General features: G+C 31.8%; 2 protein-coding genes across 5 annotated transcripts in view; both read left to right on the top strand.

Moving 5' to 3' along the window:
- Positions 1–5,595, top strand: part of LOC139512632 (plexin-A4-like) — a 43,377-nt gene extending 37,782 nt beyond the window's left edge. For both annotated transcript variants that reach the window (XM_071300382.1, XM_071300392.1), the window contains exons 33-37: positions 238–398; positions 954–1,101; positions 1,662–1,802; positions 2,739–2,813; positions 4,099–5,595. In XM_071300382.1, coding sequence (XP_071156483.1) covers positions 238–398; positions 954–1,101; positions 1,662–1,802; positions 2,739–2,813; positions 4,099–4,200 — 627 coding nt within the window. In that variant the 3' untranslated portion in view covers positions 4,201–5,595. The remainder of the gene's footprint in view (positions 1–237; positions 399–953; positions 1,102–1,661; positions 1,803–2,738; positions 2,814–4,098) is intronic.
- A 5,657-nt stretch (positions 5,596–11,252) lies between these two features.
- Positions 11,253–23,342, top strand: part of LOC139512731 (plexin-A4-like) — a 57,736-nt gene continuing 45,646 nt past the window's right edge. For 2 of the 3 annotated variants that reach the window (XM_071300600.1, XM_071300605.1), the window contains exons 1-4: positions 11,253–11,356; positions 14,103–15,384; positions 17,103–17,300; positions 20,171–20,302. In XM_071300600.1, coding sequence (XP_071156701.1) covers positions 14,218–15,384; positions 17,103–17,300; positions 20,171–20,302 — 1,497 coding nt within the window. In that variant the 5' untranslated portion in view covers positions 11,253–11,356; positions 14,103–14,217. The remainder of the gene's footprint in view (positions 11,357–14,102; positions 15,385–17,102; positions 17,301–20,170; positions 20,303–23,342) is intronic. The other variant, XM_071300614.1, reaches the window with a different exon arrangement.

Raw genomic sequence — 23,342 nt, forward strand, 5'->3', positions numbered from 1 at the left:
ACAAAATCAAAGCAAATATTTGGATATATTGCTTTACCATAGGCAACAATCCTTGTAAAATAATCAATCAGTGTTTTTACTGATACAAGGGTATAAAGATGACGTTACAACATACATAGCATTCAGGTAATATTAATAATGGTCGATGTCAAATACTGTATTTAAACAGTAAATACAAGTTCTAAAATTGCTTCTATAGGTGTTTCCCCCTTTGACCTTTACTGTATGTATTTTCAGGGTACTCTTAAACAGTATATTGATGATTTTATTAAAACTGTGCTGACTGCTAGTCCAAATATGCCTCATGCGATAAAATACCTGTTTGATTTTTTGGACGATGCAGCAAAACAGCACAATATTACAGATCCAGAAGTAGCATACACATGGAAATGTAATAGGTCAGTATCTTAATGATAAGGTTATTGGTCGCAGGAAGTGACAAAATGATTTTGCAGATCCAGAAATGGCAAACATTTAATGATATAAGCTTTAAAAGGTTAAGGGACAACATAATATAAAAGATAAAGAAATGCAATTCACATGGAAATTTATTAAAGCAGTCAAATGTACACAGGGTATGAGATGAATTGAGAACATAATTTTACAGGATTTAGTTTGATATTGTTTACAGGATTTAGTTTGATATTGTTTACAGTGACAAAGGAAAGAAAACGATAATACAAGCATCATATAACCTGCAATTATAGTGACCTCTGATCATCTGAATTAGTAATGAAATTTATACTAGTACAAGAGGAAACACTGTTTATCTAGCTCTGACTGTTTTAATTTAACCTAATATAATTCATTAAAATCCTGTATTCCAACCATTGATAAAAATAGAAAATTCTCTTAAAATACCTCAAGATATTAATTATTTCTTAAACTGATTCCAGCAACGATATGTAGATCAATCTTCATATGCATTTAATATACTATCAATTTTTTTTCAGTTTATTGCTAAGGTTTTGGGTGAACATAATCAAGAATCCAGACTTTGTTTTTGATATTCACAAGACCGCTATTGTAGATTCATGCCTTTCTGTGGTAGCTCAATGTTTTATTGATATTTGCTCAACAACAAATCAGAACTCGAGTAAGGTAAGGTATTCAAAAACTTAGATAATAGTTAATATGTGTATGCCCTCATCCTTTTGATACATGGAGTTTTAACTATGGCTACATGTTTATCATTCTGATATTTGTTTTCTTTGTACCGGCGAAAACTGAAATGATTTCATGGTCTGTAATTGTTTAAACACATTTAAATTTGGTTTTCATTTTGTTGAGTTTGATTTATTTTAATTATATTGCCCTTGAATCTAAGAAATAACATTAGATACTATTTGTCTAGACTTTGTTTTGTAATGTATGCTAATTTTTATCATATACTTATTTATGACTACGGGGTTGAGTTTGTTTTTGTTTTAGTGAATTGACGTTTCACTCTAGCGAGTGAAGACAGTTCGTGCTGTACTGACACACCTTGTCAAAACTATTCTCTAGAAGCAAAAAAATAAAATAAAATTTGTACAGTTACCATTATCATGACAGTTCAATACATTTGTCTGTTGTAATTGTGAACATTTCTAACAAACGTTTCCTCAATGGATATTTTGACTACATGTGTTGTGGATTTAATCAAACTTTCATTTTTTTAGGACTCCCAGTCACTGAAATCATTATTTGCCAAAGATATTCCAGTTTTCAAGAAATCTGTTTCAACGTATTTTGAGGACATACAGAGAATGCCTGCAGTGAGTGACCAGGATCTCAATGTCTATCTAGCTGAAGTGTCTAAGGTTTGATTATATAAATACTATACATTGGAATATATTTTGTCAACATTGAACTTTTGTAAGCTGTATTATTTGCGGCATATGATAATTTAAATAGGACAAACATATTAAAAGTGTGAAATTATTTCTAAATGAGACAATTACGGCAAGTGCATTTGCATCAAAGCTCTTTAATCATATGCATTTGTATGTAAAACTGTTTTTCCTTTATGTTGCACCGGAATTAAACGCATTTATTCTTAAACCAGTTGTTGGCATTACACGGGTTATGATCTTCTCATATATTTTATAATGTTATAATACTAAACCCCTAACGGGAGGAATTATATTTAATATTCATGTTATGAAGAAACAATCCTTCACTCAATTTAATTAAGGTCTAGAGCTGGCATGTCGACAACTGCTAGTAGTCCTTTGTTAATATTTGTATAATGGTAATTTTGTTTAGTTTCTTTTGTAACTTATTCTGACATGGGACTCGGACTTCTCTTAACTGAGTTTTACTGTGCGTATTGTTGTGTGTTTGTTTTTCTACATTGTCTAGAGGTCTAGGGGTGGGTTGGATCTCCCCCCTCCACATGTTTGCGCCTGTCCCAAGTCAGGAGCCTCTGGCCTTTGTTATTGTTGTATTATTTTTAATTTTAGTTTCTTGTGTATAATTCGGATTTAGTATGACATCCATTACCACTGAAATAGCATATATTTTTGTTTAGGGGCCAGCAAAAGGACTTTTCCGGATGCGGGAGTTTCTTGCTGCATTGAAGACCCATTGGTGGCTTCCGGCTGTAGTCTGCTCTATGGTTAACACATTCGTCATTTCCATTCTCAATTTTATTGACGAATCTTATTGTTTATGAATAACAAAATTTTATGCTATGTTTATTTTAATTTAACATTTTTTTTTGGTTCACTATTTAAAAAAAAACATTTTTTTTACAGATGAGCACAAATAACTTTACCAAAGAAAATGCATTGGTTGAATTGTACAGCTATGTGCAGAAATACAGTAATGAGGTAAGTTACATAAACATCCATTATTTACTTTGTAACGACTGTTAGATAGTAAGTTTTTAGTTATGATAAAGATGATTAGGAAGTTCAGTAAGACAGACACATTCAGTTGAACATTTTCAATTCAAAATATCTTGGTATAGTTAATTAAGAAAGACAAAAAGTAGTTCTGAAAAAAATGAAAAATAAGACACGGCTACTTTATGCTCTAATATGAATATTAAAATAGCGCGCAACATCCTATTAAACTTTAACTTTGTTCTACTTAACGAAGTTACAGAGACAAGATTTAGATATGCAATTTCAAGTGGCTGCCTCAGTTTAACCATTCTTACAGTTTGTGATTACGTTACTTTAAGAGTAATCACTACTCTATATAAAACAAGAAGATGTGGTATGTTTGCCAATGAGACAACTCTCCACAAGAGACCAAAATGACACAGAAATTAACAACTATACGTCACCGTACGGCCTTCAACAATTAGCAAAGCCCATACCGCACAGTCAGCTATAAAATCCCCGAAATGACAATGTAAAACAATTTAAACAAGAAAACTAACGGCCTAATTTATGCAAAAAATGAACGAAAAACAAATATGTAACACACAAACAAATGACAACCACTGAATTACAGGCTCCAGACTTGGGACAGGCACATACATAGTAGAATGCCAATGTTTGATTCAGTCCTATAAGTATTGAATTATCGTTTTAGCAAGCATATACTTTGGTCCTGACCTCTATGCATGATCTAGGCCGGGTTCAGCCCACCATTTTTTCCTTTGGGGATGTCCTGTGCCGAGTCGGGAGTGTGGCCATTGTTATATTGTAGTTCGTTTCTGTGTGTGTTGCAGTTTGGCGTTGCGTCGTTTGTTTTCTCTTGTTTTTGAGTGTAGATTGACATTGCGATAAGACGTGTCACGGTGCTTGTCTGACCCAGATTCGTGTATTTGGTTTTGATGTTATGTTTGTTGTTCTCTTGGGATTTTGTCTGATGCTTGGTCCGTTTCTGTGTGTGTTAGTTACATTGTAGTGTTGTGTCGTTGTTCTCCTCTTATATTTATGCGTTTCCCTCAGTTTTAGTTTGTTACCCCGATTTTGTTTTTTGTCCATGGATTTATGAGTTTGAACAGCGGTATACTACTGTTGCCTTTATCTATTAACTTTGAAACATTTGCTAAGTTCACATTGTAAAATTTGAGTATGTTATCCAAAGAGAATATCCAAAGCAATAACATTTAAAGAATAAAGTCGTTATCAATATTAATATATTTGATATTTTCTTCAGATAAATGAAAGTTTGGAAGCTGAAAGTTTGACTGAAGCACAAGAGTTTCCAGAGAGACAAGATAATGTGATTACAAATACTGCAGTTCCCTCCAACGTTTGATTGGCATATTTGTAAATAATACTGTAAACCAACTCGTTTTTGCGATCGATTTATTTTCGTAGCTTTTTTAAGTAAAGAATCAACGCAAATATAAATTAACTCGAATTTGGAAAACTTGCATCTTTCCTTATTAAAGGAAATCTCGCGGTATTAAATACCAGCGAAGTGGTCTAGATCTAGAAAAGGTAAAATACAAAATAAAATGTCCGCGAAAATAAATTGATTTACAGTGAGCATTTATTTCGAGCAGAACTATGTGAAATGGAACCTTTTTCGGGAAAACCAACAATATGTAAAATCAATTTACTGAACTATTGGATTAACATGGAGTTGTTATCCAATCATATTGCTTAGAATTCTTAAAATGTAAAGTAAACATTTGCTATTTTTCTCTCTCTGAAATGTGGGTTTTGTCAGACAAAAAATATTGTGCTGAAATTTATGAGTGGGTATTGTTTTCTGGTTTTACAAGAATAATCCATGTAATCATCTTTTAGTATGAGCTCATAGAACAGAGTTCATAATATTTATATTAATATAATATATAGAGGAGAGAAAAATATATAAAAGAAACAAATATTTTTTTTTTAAATAAATAAGGCCGTTAGTTTTCTCGTTTGAATTGTTTTACATTGTCTTATCGGGGCCTTTTATAGCTGACTATTCGGTATGGGCTTTGCTCATTTTTGAAGGCCGTACGGTGACCTATAGTTGTTAATGTCTGTGTCATTTTGGTCTTTTGTGGATAGTTGTCTCATTGGCAATCATACCACATCTTCTTTTTTATATGATCTGAATGTATTGCTTTTGCATTTATAATTTACTTCTTGTGTGCACAAGATTTCATATTCGAGAAATGGCAAAACAAATCAGACACAGTACATCATGTCTGTTGTACTGTCAGTGTTACATAATACAAATATTACATTTTTTGCATAACAAATTATTAGTTTGATTCGTTTTGAATCTGTACAAGTTTTGAATTCATATGAAGCATACTGTCTTAAGTTGATAATGGTAAATATGATGCAAATTTATAATGGCTTTTCATAATAGTACATCAGTTGCTTTAGAATTGTACCCTATATGCAAATACATTTAACACAATTATAGTACTTTATGTTGTGTATGTAACTTTTGGGAATTTTTTTTTATGTTATAAGACATTTTATATAAAATCATATCTTTTGAAATCTTTCATCTTCTAAAGGATCAATAATACAACGTATATAGTTTATTGTTATGATATGCATGTAGTCAAATATTTCAGTTACTTTTTTCTGGAATAACAAATAAAAATTAAAAGTCTCGTAAAAGAGTTTGAATTCAAATTGTACATGGTTTCGCATTTTTATAGTCGTTTTTTTTTATAAAATAAATATGTGTTCATCTGTTTTTCTTAGTCATTTTTATATTCATATGAAGAGAGAGTTATGATCATAGAAAGGTTCAGAGAGCTTTATAATGATATGGTATTTTCGATCCTTATGGGATAGCAGGAGGTTTGGCTAGGCATAAAACTAGGTCCAACGCTTTTGGTACCAAATCAAGAATACGGCAGTTGTTATCATATAGTCCGTCTATATGTAATGCTGGCGTGTGTTGTTGATTTTATTTGCAGTTCAGATTTTCTGTTGTTCCCTTATTTTTGTCTGATAGTTGATGTGTTTCCATTGATTTTAGAGATTTTATAATGTAAACGTATAAGCAATCATCATAAACTATATATATACAAATTTACTTGAAAAAGAATTAAATATGAAGCCTTTTCCTAAAAAATATTTTGTCTATAACTATTTCAATTATAAATTATGTAATGGCTTGGATGACCAAGTTGAATCAGTTATAAGATGTAAGTGTTTCAAAAATACATATAACAAGAAGTAAAATCAGAAAAAATACTGAACTCCGAGTAAACTTTTAAACGGAAAATACCATATCAAATGGCAAATGGCAAAATAAAAAACTCACACACATCAAATGAATGGATGACAACTTTCATATTTCTGACTTGGTACATGCATTTTCTTCAGTAGAAAATGTTGGATTAAACCTTGTTAATGGGTATTACTCAAAATTAAGAAATATTTAACGTGATGCACAGCTTCAATCTTGAAAAAAAAATTGATTATTATTTTTGGTTTTTTTTTAAAAATTATCAGTTTTATTTGATATTGCGATTCAGGAAAGTGAAACACACATGTTTGTTTATGGTAAATTGATACGATATTCCGGTGCTTGCATTTCCTATCATGATTTTCTTGATAAAGGGTTGCTGCTCACAAGGAAGCTATTAAACCAAGAGTTCCAAATGATGAAGTTGAAATCATCTCTTCGTAAATTTAACGGACACCATCACGAGTTGGTTGACCGTTATGGAATAAACGTTTCACAAATGATATCAGATATGTTCCTTACGTCGTAACTACAATCCCCTTCCCTTTCATGAATGTGACCTACCGAATTAGACTATTTACCGGATTTGTTTTCACATAAGCAACACGACGGGTGCCACATGTGGAGCAGGATCTGCTTACCCTTCCGGAGCACCTGAGATCAATATGAGTTTTTAGTTATAGTGTGGTGAATGAAGGCAGATTTTTCCGAATTTAATCATCTTACTAAACACCCAACTATATCATTTGAAAGAGGATACCTTATTCTATAAAAATGTGCTTGTCGTAAAGACCTTATATAGTCATATTTTGTTTTAAATTGAGGTCAAATGTCATCTTTACAAATCTGTCAAAATTTAGAAAGGTTTCAATTTTGACATTTGTTTTATACATTAACATTAACCTTACTCATTAACATTTTTTATCAAAGAATTTCCGAAAAACGATGTTTTATAAACAAAACTGTAAAAATCCAGTTTTCAAAAAACGATGTTTTATAAACAAAACTATAAAAATCCAGTTTTCAACCCAATAAATATTTAGAGATAATGTAAAAATCAAGTTTCATGAAGGGAAATACTTCAAAATTATTTTTTTAACTAGCATATATGGTGTGGTATCAAACCAGAAGCAATAGTACTGTCAGATAGGACCTCAAATTGAATTTGCGGATACTTCTCTTTTTTTATAGACTTAAGTCATAAATCGATTGAGAGAAAACAAACCCGAGTTACAAACTAAAACTGAGGGAAACATATCAAATTTAAGAGGAAAACAACGAAACAACAGAAACACTAAAGTACAACAAAAACAATTATATATTCCAACCACCCTTTTTCAATATAAAAGTAAGAACATGTGGTATGCTTGCAATAGAGACAACTCTCTACAAGAGACCAACTGACTCATTAAAATGAAGTACCATATGTTACCATATGTTACCATACGACCTTCAACAATTGATAAAACAGCAGCTCTACATTTTCCTAAATGACTAATGTACAACAATTCAAACAAAATATATAAAGGCCTGATAAATGTACAAAATAATTAAAAAACAACATAATATACAGAACATAAACGACAACCCCTGTTTAACATGTATAATAGGCTCATGACGTGAAACAGACCCATACATAATGTGGCGGGAATAAACTAGTTTGAAGGCGCGCCAACCCTCCGTTAATCAAAAAAGCTAAAAAATCAATCCTGATCACTATCACATATTCTTTTCCATCAACCATCCAAGAAGACGTGTATTAATATTTCTACACATTTCACTCGCCTGGCATGGACACAGGTTTGTACAAGAAAGTTTCTGCTCAAAACCATCACATTCATTTGTGCACATAAATTTTCCTTTATCACAGACAAAGCCTTGACACATTTCATTATGGCCATGGCATCCTCGGTTAGTGTCAACGATCTTCCATGTTTTATCGTAACCGGTTCAATAGAAGATTCTTTTGCATTACCATATTTACTGACGTAAAAAACCTGTCCGTGCCATTGAATGAAAGGTGTTTGTTTATCTATTGTTTCGTATTCAAATCAGTTTGATCAGCACCTTCTTGAACAAGACTCCCAATCTGGGAGACATACGGGAAATACACACCATCTTGAATTTTCTCAATTAAATGGTTTGCAGTACTTGTGAGATAGCGTCGCACCCTTACTATACGAAGCCCAAATCCATTGGCATTCAATGATTCAACAAGGTATTTTGAACCAAACAAATAATACTTTTGCAAAGCCAATCTTAATTGAAAAGGAGTAAATTTGTTTTTGGTAACAGACAAAAAGTGAGTCAACAATAACCACGCATTAATACAATTTATCTTGTGCCATTCCTGAGAATAGACTTGGCTCTATGAAGTGTAATCATCAAGTAAACATGAATTAAATAGCCATAAAGACTAAGACCAGAATCTGAATGGGTTTTGGGGTTATTTTTGGATGACACGGATATACAAGCTATCACACTAATGTGCACATTATTTGGTTCATTGCATGGAACTCCGTCATACCTTCTTAACACAATTGATTGGTTTCAGACAATCTACGTAAATTTTCTTTTTTCTTTTTCCGAATCATTTTAGCGGTACCTTTTCAAAAGCATGGACTTCTACTTTTCTTTATTTTTTTAGGAGAGGTTTTGCTCTGCATTGTTAATTTACTAGTATATCATGCAATATACAATGATATTAGTTTTATCTGTGAAATGAATAATTCAAACGCGATCAAAAACCAAATTTATGTTTCAATCAAACTAACGACATACTTCTCACATGGAACCCGTTTGAAAAATATGTACTATACAGTGAGTATACTGTCGATGTATACTTGTATGCAACAGGATATTTGCATATTTTTTTTTTACCGAAATGGTCCACAAGATAACAGCTTACTTATCAAAATTGTATTTGTAAACTGTTAGTTAATGAACTATCAATTGAAAGAAAGGTACGTACTGTGAAATCCAAACGTGTGTATGAATAATAATGTTAAGCTTCTCTTCCAAATTTAAAGCATCCCGTATGTATAAATTTTTACATTTTTTGGTTTGAATGAGAAAGTGAGAGTGCGAAACAACATGTAAAAAGTTTATCAATTTTCAAATGTCTTTAACGAGAAATGTTGTTTCCTCTTCAGCCAGTGTTATACGTTTATAATGTAATTCAGAAACATATATGTACTTGTGTCAAGTAGTATCATCGCTATTGATGTCAAAAATGGAACTCTCCGTAAAAAATTTAGAAAAGATGTTCCATATGTCGTAACTGCAATCCACTTCCCTTTTCACCAAGAATGTGACCTACCACATACGACTATTTACCGGGTATGTAATTCCATGAGCAACACGACGGATGGCACATGGGGATCAGGATCTGCTTACCCTTCCGGAGCACCTGAGATCACCCCAGTTTTTGGTGGGTTTCGTGTTGTTAAGTCTTTAGTTTTCTATGTTGTGTCTTGTTTACTTTTATTTGTATGTTTGTATTTTTATTTCTTAGCCCCTCTTTTAAGGAAGACACACCAATCTTAATATGGATGAATGTGTCTCATTGTTTATCGAATTCGTGATGAAATATGAGAACACGTTCGGAGCTGATTTATCGTATATGGAAATATTACTATATTGAATTTTTCCATTACGCATACAAACATTTTCTCACATGCTCACATTTTGCACATTTAAGTGAATTATTATTATAAGAGACTTGAAATTACTCATACATTTAGAATCATACACATAATATCAGTACTTCTGAATACAAAAGAAAAGTATTTTCATTTATTTTGTTGCTTTTGTTAGAATTAGAACATGATTTTAATGATAGAATCGAGTGTGGTATGTTAAAGAATCCTCGGCCGTGTCAAATAAAAAATGAAAACGGTATTTATTGCTTCACTGCTTGGCACCCGTCATTTAAAGTAAAGACATAGGCTGCTGTACCTGAGCTAGCACCATGTGTACTATAACTTTCAGCATAATGTAATCTTGTGAGCTAAGATATTGAAACTCCGACTAAGCGTGTCGGTTTAATGCCTATTCATATCTTATTATTATAACACGTTTTGGGCCTCATATACGACATATTATGTATTGGCGACACTTGACCTGTCAGCTCATTAAAATGCCTTGACAGATTGATGAGTTGAACATCATTGAATTTCTAAACAATCTGTGATATATGATTAATTAAATATAAATAAAAAATAAAGAGTTCAAATGAAGCGGACTTAAGCATGTCAAGCAACTATAAGTAGCTGTAAGGCCATACCAATGAGCAAAACGAATTCTATGTAGTCAGTTATAAAAGATAGCGACATGACAAACTGCGAAACAATACAAACGAGAAACCAAAACAAAAAGTCAAAATGACAAAACAACATATACGAATAGAAACCACTAAATATAATGCTAGTGACTTTGGCACCCACATATAACATTTTTTGAAAGAACTCGACCCTCCGGTGAATGCATTTTGTGATAGTTTTAAGGAATGGATGATACAGAAATCAATCACGTTATAATTTGCCAGTTATAAATAAAAAACGCCTATAAGGACACGAGCATAGCTATCAAGTTGGGAAATATACACACCGACAAAAGGGACCTACATCAGCCCAAAAGTGCAAAATTTGTTTCCTATATCTTGCACATTTGATTTATTATCGTCTATGAAACTGATATATTCAAAACTAGAAAAGAACAACAATTGCCGTTAATATTACGTTTATTGAAAGTAAGTTACCGTGGTTAATGTTTGAAGTATGATTAGACAATTCTTTATTATTTACAGCAAAAATGTCATTTAGTAAACGACATGTGTTATTTATTAAGTTTTTTAAAATTCAATGGAATGTAGACAGATTGTTACGGGGATTTGCATTACATGTGGTACATACGAATACAAGAACAGGTTTGCTTTTGAAGTTTCGCATTTGGTGACCAAAAGATATACCTACTACTTCTCGCTTATCTTTAATATCATATCATATCAAAATTAAGGCAACAGTAGTATACCGGTGTTCATAATACGTATCTTATCACCGTAGCATACAACGTTAAATTATGCCAAAATAAATCTTTTGTTTTTGTGTATTGTACTTCCCACCAGTATACTTAATGACCTGAATATAGAATTACGCATACTAAAATTAACAAGTGAGGATAAGTGACATCCTGTAATACTGAGATGACATGGACAACATACTAATAAACATTTCTCAATAATAATTCTACAACATGTAAGGTAGGCAATGTTATGAAATTTTTCATTTAAATACATAATAAAGTTTGCTAAAGAAAAACGTAAATGCAAAGTCTTAGCTAAAAGACATTTTCCAATATGAGTAAAAGATGGTATTGTCTGTTATTAATTACGGTCTTTAATCAACACTTTGTTTTATTGACTTGATACAAACTGTGACATCCTTTTATGGTCACAAATAAACCCTATGTAAAATCGAACTCAATTCACCATGACAATCACAACATGGTTACTTTGATTAGTTTTATGATAAGATTTCTACTAGATGTTAAATTTAAATTATTATTGACACATATCAGAAACAAGATAAAATTGAAAATGGAAATGAAGTATGTGCCAAAGAGACAACAACCTGACCATGGAGCAGACAACAGCCGAAGGCCTACAGTGGGTCTTGAATGCAGCGAGAAACTCCCGCACACAGAGGAGTCCTTCAGCTGGCTCCTAAACAAATTTTGTCAAAAATATTCTCCACTGAAACTACTAAGACAAATTTAAGAAAAGTTGGCCACAATTGTCATTAGGTATCTTGTTTAAAATTGTGTCTTATGATACTGCATGCCAACCAACATAGCTATCATGGCTAAAAATTGAACATAGTGGATAAAATGCAGCTTTTTGCGTTTATCTCTAAAATTTAAGAAATAGTATAATGGTTGCATTATTTCATGCATTAATTGTAAAAAAAATTATCAGGTGAGCGACACACAGGCTTCTAAGAGCCTCTAGTTTACATCTTTGTGTACTCGGTAATTGCCACGATTTTATGCAAGTGTTGGATTCTAATCAAGGTGTTAAAGACCATATCTGTTATTCTTATTTTTTTATTCCCAAATAGCTAGTAGCATTTTTTGTTTTGTTTTGAATATCTTGATTGCGATACACTGAAATCTTATCATTGTTGTCATGTTATTTTGGAGCCCTTTAAAGCTTGCTGTTTGATGTGAGTCATGGCTCTGTGTTGTAGACCGTACTTTGACGTATAGTGGTTTACTTTTGCAAATTGTGACTTGGGTGAGAGAGTTGTCTCAATGGCACTCATACCACATCTTCTTCTATTCATGCATGTAGTTGTTACATAGTACACGGGAATGATATGTATATGTAACTTAGAAAGCAAATTATATTAATTTGGTTGGACGAGAAGTTGCAAGTTTGTGCCTGACTGTGCATGCGATTATCATTTTCAAATCATAACATTGAGTTTATACTATTTAAACCACTGCCGGGGAGTCAGGCTATTTATTTAACGTGGTTTCTTTTTCTATAATCAACGCATCGTAGGTCTGTCGCTGTAAAAAATCCCACATTTATGTACTCAATGGTTTTCCTTGTGTGCCTAATTTTATCAAGTTTGAATTTATTGATTTCTGTTTACTTATGGAATTAATTTAAAAACTACAAAGATTTTAGTTATAATCTCAAGATTATCCATTTTTTCAATTAAAATTATCTTTTTCACGTATTTAAAAAGAAAAGGATTACATTGAATTTGTACACTTTTGTATTTTCTTGTTTAAATATAGTATGATTTCATGTGTTTTACTTTATATCTTTACACATGTTTATTCGCAAAACCCAATGAAAGTTCGTCATTATCTAGAAATTTCGGTAACATTTTCATTATATATACACTAAGAAATATATAAGAATCTGTCTTATTTTGTAAATTATGAATACTATTCAGATACATAATCATTTAAATGTCATAAAGTACTCAAATCAGTTTGAATTTAACAAAAGTAATCTCTGTTTTACTGAAAAATTAGACACGGAATGTTTTATTTGTATTTCTTTATCGAATAAATTACAAAGTTTGACTTATGAACGCATCGTTCAACATGACGAAGTGGTAATTTAAACTCACTTACATTTACCGGGTTTGAAATTTCAAGAGCAACTCGATGGGTGTCATGTGGAGCAGGATCTGCTTATCCTTCCGGAGCACCTGAGATCGCCTCCAGTTTTTGGTGGGTTTCATGTTGCTCAGTCATTAGTTTTATATGTTGTTTCTTGAGTACTATTATGTCTGTTTGTCTTTTCCATTTTTAGCCATGGCTTTGTCAGTTTATTTTCGATTTATGAGTTTGACTGTTCCTCTGGTATATTTCGCCCTTATTTTACAATACTTTACACTCACTTACAATACCTTCTTATTTAGAAAAGGTTTTAATATTGAAACGACACCAGAACAATAGTTTAAGTTAGAGAAACATAAGATAAGCGTTGATTCATTTAAAAACAAACCATTCGCACGCAACAATTCGTACTTGTTTAATCAATCAACGCTATTCCTTGTTTTTATAATACTTAAATATCTGAAATGAAGAAACATATTGTATATTATTTAAAAAGGACTGTCGATTTTGATAAAAAGAGAGTGGAATATTAACTTCATTACGATAAGTCATATTTACCGAATTGTTGAGAATGCCTTTTATTTAAATCTTCAATCTTTCATAGTACACAATGAATCTTTAAGGAGGGATACAAATTTTAGTAAGAGGAGGTTGGAAAAAAGAGCAAAGTAGGAGAAATGAAAAATATTGAGATTTGAAATAAAAAAAGAAATGCATTTTAGAAAGAAAACAATTGAAGACTTATGACATGGGAGGGTAAGGAGAAGTTAAGGGTGTTTGGAGATTCTCTTGTCAATCAATTGGAAGGATAAATCAACCCTGATTCTATAGTAAACATTGAAAATTAATGATCCTGGCTAATATTTTAGATAAAGAATCATACTGACTTTGTGTACTTGTGACAGAAGTAATTTTGAAAATAACCTGTTGAACCATGACGACTGATGTAAGCCCTCGAAAGCAATAGATATATATGAAGTGACAATGGAAAAACTGCTTTTATTCTTAGTAAGTGTTATATATGTAGTTAACGCAATGTCATCTTATAAAGTCGAAAAACAAATTCTAAAGGATGAAAATGGTTTGAATGGATCCATCACCCACTTTGTTCATGACAACGCCACGAATATGTTTTACGTTGGTGCTGTCAATCGTATTTTCAAGTTGAGTAAATCATTGGAACTTCAACAACAACTCGTTACAGGCCCTGAACCCGATAATCACTTGTGTACTGGATCTGCTTGTGATGGAAAGACGAAAGAATTGACCGATAATTACAACAAAATTTTACTCATTGAATCCAAAACAAATGGAAATGATCGTCTTGTTGTATGTGGAAGTATATATCAAGGTTTTTGTGAATTTAGGGACTTACAAAATATAAGCAAGAAATTGTCTATGAGAATGCATACAAAACTTGTAGCTAATTCAAAAAGTGATTCAACTGTGGGTTTGATTGTAAAGCAAAATCTGAACGAAAATATCTTATTCATTGGAGCATCTTACCCAATCAGTCTTCACTGTGAGGATGAATATAATAAGAATGTGTTTTTAATAATACGTAGAGATATACCTGCTCTCAGTATGAGAAAACTTACTAGTGATGATAGTGCCTTTTCCTTGTATAAGGAAGCCTCATTTATTGAACAGAAGCCTCCTTCTGCTCTCAAAATATTTTATGATAAAATCAGTAAATATATAATTGATTATGTATCAGTTTTTTCAATTAAGGAATATACATATTTTTTATCCTATCAGCCATCTGATTTAATTCAAAACTGTGAAACCAATGCAAGTCCTAAACCCTCACAGTCTAGGATATCTCTAAACTGCAATAGAGATGCTCTTTTTTATTCATATATTGATATACCCCTCACTTGTGGAAATACTAGTACTACATGTTATAATATAGTGCGTGCTGGAAAAACTATCATACCTGGTCGTAATTTACGAACTCAACTTAAAGTTAACAGTGAAATTCTTGTTGCTGTGTTTGAAAATAAGCATAGCGAAAAAACAGATTCTGCAGTTTGCATATACACAATTGATGAAATACAAAAGAAAATGGAGTTTAATTTAAAAGAATGTCAGAAAGGAAATGAAGCAATGAAAGGACAACATTTTGACGATGGTGCTACTTGTAGACATCAGGTTTGTATACAACCTTTTGTATGAATTAAACCTCTAGACATTCAGTGTCATAATCAGTAGAATTTGGTAAATCAATTCATCATACAAAATCACAAAACATGCACACACAAATTTCAAAAGCAAAGGAACAGCAACATGCAGCAAAACCTGTAAATTTTAATGCAGCCTTAATAGCAATGATTTGATAGGCGAATTATTTAACATTTGAATTTACATAGTTGTTTATTTCTGATAATCATGATAATATTCCTTTAAATCTTGTTAAGCATGATTTATAGATAAATAAGAAAGAGTATTACTAAATCAAATATTGTGTAAAGGGTTACTGGACCTTTTTTATTAGTGATGATCCTAATGTTCTAAATATCTTTTATAAAACTTTTCTCCTCAATGCAAGTTGTTAACAGCTTATTCTAGATATGGGGACAGAAATGTATCTTCGTTAAATTTCTGTAAAGGGTTCGAAAATGTTGTTTTATTTGTTTTCATCTTTTCAAAAACATTTCATTTGTCCAAATTAATGTTAACTCGTGTCTTTCATTTATTTGTGGGATTTGATTGCTATCCATTATCCTTCTATTAAGTGGAAATTTGTCTTGTTGTGTCTGCACCTATCCTGCTGAAGTAAGAATGTTGCAATTTTAATCTCAAATCAAATATGCATAAGGTGTGAGCAAAAGCTCCGTGTTGAAGGCCGTACCTTGACCTATAATGGTTTATTTTTATAAATTGTTACTTGGATGGAGAGTTGTCTCATTGGCACTCATACCACATCTTCCTATATCTATATAAGAACAGTTTTCACTAGACCTACTATTTCTAATCATTTTCTCCATACTTGTCCACCTACAAATTATCCTTTACATTTATATAAACATGATAATTTGAGGGATGTGGTACGATTGCCAATTAGACAACTAACATATATAAAGCAATTATAGGTTGTCGTATGGACTTCAACAATGAGAAAATCTAGATACAGCGATCGAGCATTCGCTCTGTGATTCTGAGGCTAATGTATTTATGAATATGAAAAAGAGAGATAATTGCCCCCTGCGCAAAGAATTGCGGGGGACGACGCCTACGTCCTTCTGAACATTAGTCGGTCCAGTCATCACTCTCACATGTACAGTTCTTGACAGATTTTATGAAACTTTTATCATGTAAAACTATTTGGTGAATTTTATTATCTTTTGCAATTTAATCTTTCTTTAACTGAATACTTGAAAATGGCTGTATAATAGTGAGTCGACTTGGGTTATTTTTAAATCATATATATTTGATTGCAATTTTATGTATGGATTGGATTGAATGGTGTTAAATGCCACTTTCAACACTGTTGTGCTATTTTGTGGAAGTCATTTTTTATTTGCAGAGGAAGCTAAAAAAAAAGCCGGGAGAAAACTTTCTACTGACAATTCTTATCAAACACTAAATTGGACACGTCATGTGTTGAAATTGAACTCGCAATCTCAGTGTTTTTTTTGTCTGAATGAGATATCTGAATTAGATGCAATATTTTAAGATAGTTGAAGGAAGCAGTCAGGTGAAAATCTGCAATTTTAAATTGACAATTAAAATCCGAAGAGTATTTTATGAGCCATTGAAGTCTTTTAGGAAAAGAAAAGTGGGTGACATGGGGAAAAATGTTTTACCCTGTATCATAGGAAGTTGTTTAATATGTGTACTCAAATTGTTTTTTGAATTTTTGAAAAAAGGGATCAATAATAGGAAGTGGACCTACACTGTGCACTACCACGAAAACTTATTATGGAGGAAGAGTATCTGGAGTGATTGGTGCTCATGTGCAACCTGCCATTGTCTTCGAAAATACTGCTTTGACTTCCGTGACACTTACCACAACTTCTAACTTCACTGTAGCTTTCCTTGGTACATCAAATGGACACATGAAAAAGGTAGCATTCTTAGTAGTTTTGTGTTTTATATTTCATATATCATTCCAAATTTTAAATGATACAATTTGATTTATTTGGTAGAAAAATACTTTCACAATTGATAGGAGTAGGTTTCAAAAGACCTCATCATGACCCTTTAATTTAAATAAATCACAATTCCCAATTAAAAAGATGACTGTTCTTCTGAATTTTTCTCGCGTGCAACTGCATGTGGGACATAGATATTGCTGTCCAGCGGCAGCATAAATTATTTTATTAAGCTTTAAATTTCAGAAGATAGAAGACCTTGATACTTCATACCTAGTGTATGAAGATACCTTATTTTACAAGGTTTCTGTCTGTCATGCATGTGTCCATTGCCCTTGACCTCATTTTCATGATACAGTAACTGCTTGAAAAGTTTATGTCAAGTAAATTTTTCACTTTTTATGATTAATAGGATAACTATTTGTTAAAGAGGTTCCTTGTAACGCCTACATGTCTGTCAAACAGGGTTCACATGACAATTTTAGCAATCAAGGAAAGGTTTCTGATCGTCCATATTTTTATTACTGATTCCATTTTGTCTATGCATGTATATAAATTAGAACAAACCATTTCTTAAAAAACAACAAATTTTACCCCAAGGTTCAAAAACCATCTGTCCATTTAATGGGAAGGGAACCTTCTTTGTTAAATTTATTTCTTCCCATCCATATGCTTCGGTTTTGGAAAAAAATACTTTTAACCCTAAACACTTATCAAAATCGTTAAAAGAATCAAATGAAATTTGCGTGGACAAAAAACAAGTAATATCATCAGCAAACTGAAATTTTTATTTCAGTGTTCCCATTTTTTTAATTCCAGATATCTGATTTTTCTTACGAATACTTATTGCCAGCAGTTCAACGGCCAAAATAAAAAGAAAAGGAGACAAATGACATCCTTGTCGAACACCTTTCTCAATTTGAATGGAATAGAACTAAATCCATTATTAACGAAAAGACTAGAAATATTTGAGTATAAAGTTGAGTCCCATTTCCGGAACCAAAATGAAAACAAACCAATGTTTTTTTAATAAAATTTCAAGACTAGTGTATCACACGCTTTTCCAAAATCGACTAGTAATATAAGACCTGGATAATTCGTTCAGGTATTAAACAATATAATATCAGCAATGAGCCGTAAATTTTCACCAATGTATCTACCAGCCATATATCCCGTCTGGACCGGATCTATAAGTTTGGAAGAAATTTTTTCATTCTTCCCGCAATAACTTTGGCTAATAATATGTAATCAAAATTTAAAAGAGGAAAAGGACGCCAGTTCGACAAGAGTTTTCTGTCTTTATCCTCTTTATCTTTATTGGGAAAAGAGTCAGAATACCCCGTCTTTGGTCTACTGAGAAGGTTCCGGTCTCGAAGAAGTATTAATAGATTTCTAATGATGTCAATCTAGAAAAAAATGTAATACTCAGCAGATAGCCCGTCTGTGCCAGAGCTTTTATTATTTTTAAGCAAAAACTCCTACCATTGCAAACTTGTATCATGTCAACCCATACCACTAAAAGACAACTTGTAATAATGTTAACTAATACCATTGCAAACTTGAACTATTAAAAATATAAAATACAGAAATGTTTTCCGATTTTTGTGTGTCTAAATATTCATACAAAAATATATTTGACAGATTTTTATTGTAATTTATATAAGTTCCTTAATATTGATAGACAATCAATGACGGATTATTTAGAAGACCTTGATAAGAAAACCAGAAGAATATTATAAAAAAGATTTGATGATATGATATGATCGCCTTAATCTATTTAAATAATTCATCAATGCTAAATCTCCCAGTAATTGATGAAACCAAGAAGTCCTTTTATACCAAATTCTTGAATACAAAAGAGGAAAACCTGGTTTAAGTATTGGATAACATGTATTTGAACGGAGAATAAACGAAATAAACAAAGACAGGACGTGTATCATCAATTTATAAAAAAAGATAGTAGAATTGACTTGAAACAATGAAGACCAATAAGTCTGTTGTGTGTAAATAATGAAGTTTTTGCAATGTTTTAATCAAAAACTTATCTAAAGTGATTAACAGACTGTTATATAATAATCAAACAGGCATAGGACCTGAAATATTAATATCAGTCAATGTCAGTATTACCGATAGTAAGTGTTTTAGAGTATATGCATTTGAATGATCTTAGTGGTGTTTTAACTGCTTTCGACCAGGAAAGTAAGACTTTTGAACATGTTGAATGTGAGGAATACATTAATCAGTTGGAACGTTTTTGTTAAATTTTACCGAGGTACAAGTTTTCTTTTAGTGGTGCGAGTTTATAATATAAACAAAATTAAACCAAATTTAATTGTAACATTTTGAAGAGAGTAACTAGTGAAATATAAGTATAGAATTTGTATTTAAAATCCTATTGCATCTATAGCATTTTATTCAGATATATTTAAGTCTGTACTGTCTATTGATAGCATTTGAAAGTATGCAAAAAGGATGTATAGTTCAATAATCTCATAAAAATAATCAAATGATTTTGATTTTTTTTCGATTGTTTTCTTTTAACTCTGTAAAGAAATAAAGATTTGCAAGGATTTAATAGTTGTTGCAAAATTTTAAACATATTTCCTTTTGTTTATTCTATTTTTAAAGAAAATCAGAACCAGGAACAATAAAAACATGAAGCACGCATTGATGGGTTTGTAAAATGACTTATTTCTATTTTACATGACAAGGATGTTAACTGGCAATGCACTAGTTTATATTTTTGTTGAAAAGGAAGTTAAATGGCAATGCACTTATAAATATTTTTGTTAAAAAGGATGTTAAATGGTAATGCACTTATTAATATTTTTTTCATTTTGTAGATCGTGATAGAGAGCAAGACGAGAGCAAGAGAATATGACCGAGAGCTGGTCATAGACGAGGGAAGTCCTATTAACCAGGATACATTCTATGACTTTGACCATAGAAATCTGTATCTAACGAGTCAGAGATTGGTAGGTATTCTTGGGGCCATCTTCCATTTGACTTACTTTAAACCAAAGATGTATCCTGTAGTATAAACTCTCCGAAATTTGTTTTCCTTCTTACAAAATTGTCAACTCTTTTGGAATTATTTCACTAGGAAATAAAAGAAATTGGTCATCTTCCAACACAGTATATGTTTTGTACACATTTGTAGTAGGAATAAGGTCTACTATTTCAGCCTGTACTAGTGCAGTACAAGTTGCCTAAGTAGTTCTCAGCTTTTCCTTTTTTAGTATTTTTTCATAGAAACTGTCTTTAAAATTATACTTGTAACAGGTCATGAAAAGTTAATTTGATTGCATACATAGACTGAAAATTCCTTTAATAGAAATCTCAGGTTTTAAACACGATATTGGAAGTATAATATTATAAGATGATAAATTTGAGATGGAAGCATAATAAAGGTAACGTGGTATATTTTCTAACGAGTCAGCAATTCCGAAGAGTCCAAACAAAGTGTATTTTGTCAACCATGTGTGATTATTCAGCAATTAAAAAAGGATCATCAACCAAACTGTATAGTTCTGTGTTTTCCTAGGTTTTTAAATGGAATACAAGCAATTCCAATGTTACATGTTTGATTTGCAAACAAGTCTAAATGGCGTCTAGGTATGGTGTGTGTTTAATACTTGTTCAAGTGGTAAAGTTTGGGTATAACATAGTTTTATATGATCTAATAAGTCTTTAGGCCTCTTTTCCTGGATGTTTCCTGTTACTAAAGTGTGTGATAACATTTTTTAAGGGAATTTGATGTTTTCTATAGCACTGTTCATTTCAAATTAAATTGAGAATGGAAATGGGGAATGTGCCAAAGAAACAACAACCCGACCATAGAAAAAGCAACAGCAGAAGGTCATCAACAGGTCTTCAATGTAGCGAGAAATTCCCGCACCCGGAGGCGTCCTTCAGCTGGCCCCTTAACAAATATATACTAGTTCAGTGATAATGAACGCCATACTAATTTCTAAATTGTACACAAGAAACTAAAATTAAAATAATACAAGACTAACAAAGACCAGAGGCTCCTGACTTGGGACAGGCGCAAAAATGCGGCGGGGTTAAACATGTTTGTGAGATCTCAACCCTCCCCTATACCTCTAGCCAATGTAGAAAAGTAAACGCATAACAATACGCACATTAAAATTCAGTCCAAGAGAAGTCCGAGTCTGATGTCAGAAGATGTAACCAAAGAAAATAAACAAAATGACAATAATACACAAATAACAACAGACTACTAGCAGTTAACTGACATGCCAGCTCCAGAGTTCAATTACGCTGACTGAAAGATTATGATTTCATCATATGAACATCAGGCACAATCCTTCCCGTTAGGGGTTTAGTATCATACCATCATAACATGTATGAGAAGAACATAACCCGTGTCATGCCAACAACTGGTTTTTGAATAAATGTGTTTAGTTCCGATGCAAAGACCCTATAAATGAATCAATATTAACGCCAAAATATGCAATCTTTAATGACCTGACAACAGTATCGTAACTATATCCCTTCTTAATAAGTCTATTCAAAGGTTTTGTTAGTTTTTGAGGTGAATACTGACACCTTTGTCCTTTATAAAGGATATTTCCATAAAAAAATGGATGTGAAATACCTGAACGTTTAAGAAGTCTGCATGTTGAGCTATATTTACGAATGATGTCCTTATACCGATGATAAAATTTAGTAAATGTTTTGACTAGTTTGATATCGAAAACCCTGGTGTAATAATTTTTCAGTAATACATAAATTTCTCTCGTTAAAATCTAAAACATTGTTACATACACGAGCGAATCAAGCATTCTTTTGACCATACCACTATACCACTTTATTATTTGTGAAACATATAATGTTTTAAAAGGGCGGATTTTCTGTATAAAATCAATAATAATGTAGACTCTATTGTTTTATGTACAAAAATGAAAGACCCAAAACTATACCAATACAGAACGACATGTTTATGAAATTACAGCAAAACTTTTGACTGACAAATTTGTATTCGTTATTGAAAAAAATTATCTAAAAATATCTGTCATTTTCTCCCTACCAAGTTTAACCCTATTACTTATTATGATGTGGACCGGTCATTTTTATTGTACGCAACTTGATTGGATTAAGTAATGTTTAGTTTACATTTATACTGTCTATGCTTTTCAAACATGTTTATTGATTAAATCAGAACGTGCATAAATATGTACAGTAACTTAAATGACCTTCAAACTGGACGCTGGCCATATTATGTTTTATCAATAAAAGTAAAGGTATGAAAGGTAAAAATTGCAACTTCTTATATTTTCACAGAATTTTTCAAAGACACAGTAGATACATTATTTATGAGAAAAAAAGGAAAGTTTACATATAGGACGTTTTTCCCCATAAAACAAGTCAGTTTTCGGAGAGAAATGTCCAAATATATTTTACGCACGGCTACGCCAGGTACAATTAATTACATGTAATAACATGAGCAACACGACCAGTGCCACATGTGAAGCAGGATCAGCTTAACCTCCCGGTACACCTGAGATCACCCTCAGTTTTTGGCGTGGTTCGTGTTGTTCAGTCTTTAGTTTTGTATGGTGTTTCCTATTATCTGTCTGTTTATCTTTTTCTTTGTTAGTCATGGTGTTGTCAGATAATATTCGATCTATAAGTTTGGCTCTCCCTCCGATATCTTTCTCCCCTTTTTAATTTTTAGTTCTTAACAACAACAAAAAAAAAGTTTTTCAGTCGCATCGGAAAATATTAACTACAACTAATTCCAAACTAAAATAGTCGTTAAATAAAGTCAAAATATTTCCGATCTGACACCAAAAGTTACTACGATTAATTTAATTCAATTTCGTCTACCTCACAAAATCGTTGTTAGGCACTATTGTGGAAGTTATTTTAATGATTGCAATTGTATTTTTATTTTTTACAATGAACGCAGTATTTATTTGTTAAGTAGCATATGATTGCGGAAGGAAGGAAAGGAGGAAGTACAAGAAAAAGAATGTTTTATAGAGTACTTGA

Source organism: Mytilus edulis, chromosome 1, assembly GCF_963676685.1.
Source record: "Mytilus edulis chromosome 1, xbMytEdul2.2, whole genome shotgun sequence".
NCBI lineage: Eukaryota > Metazoa > Mollusca > Bivalvia > Mytilida > Mytilidae > Mytilus > Mytilus edulis.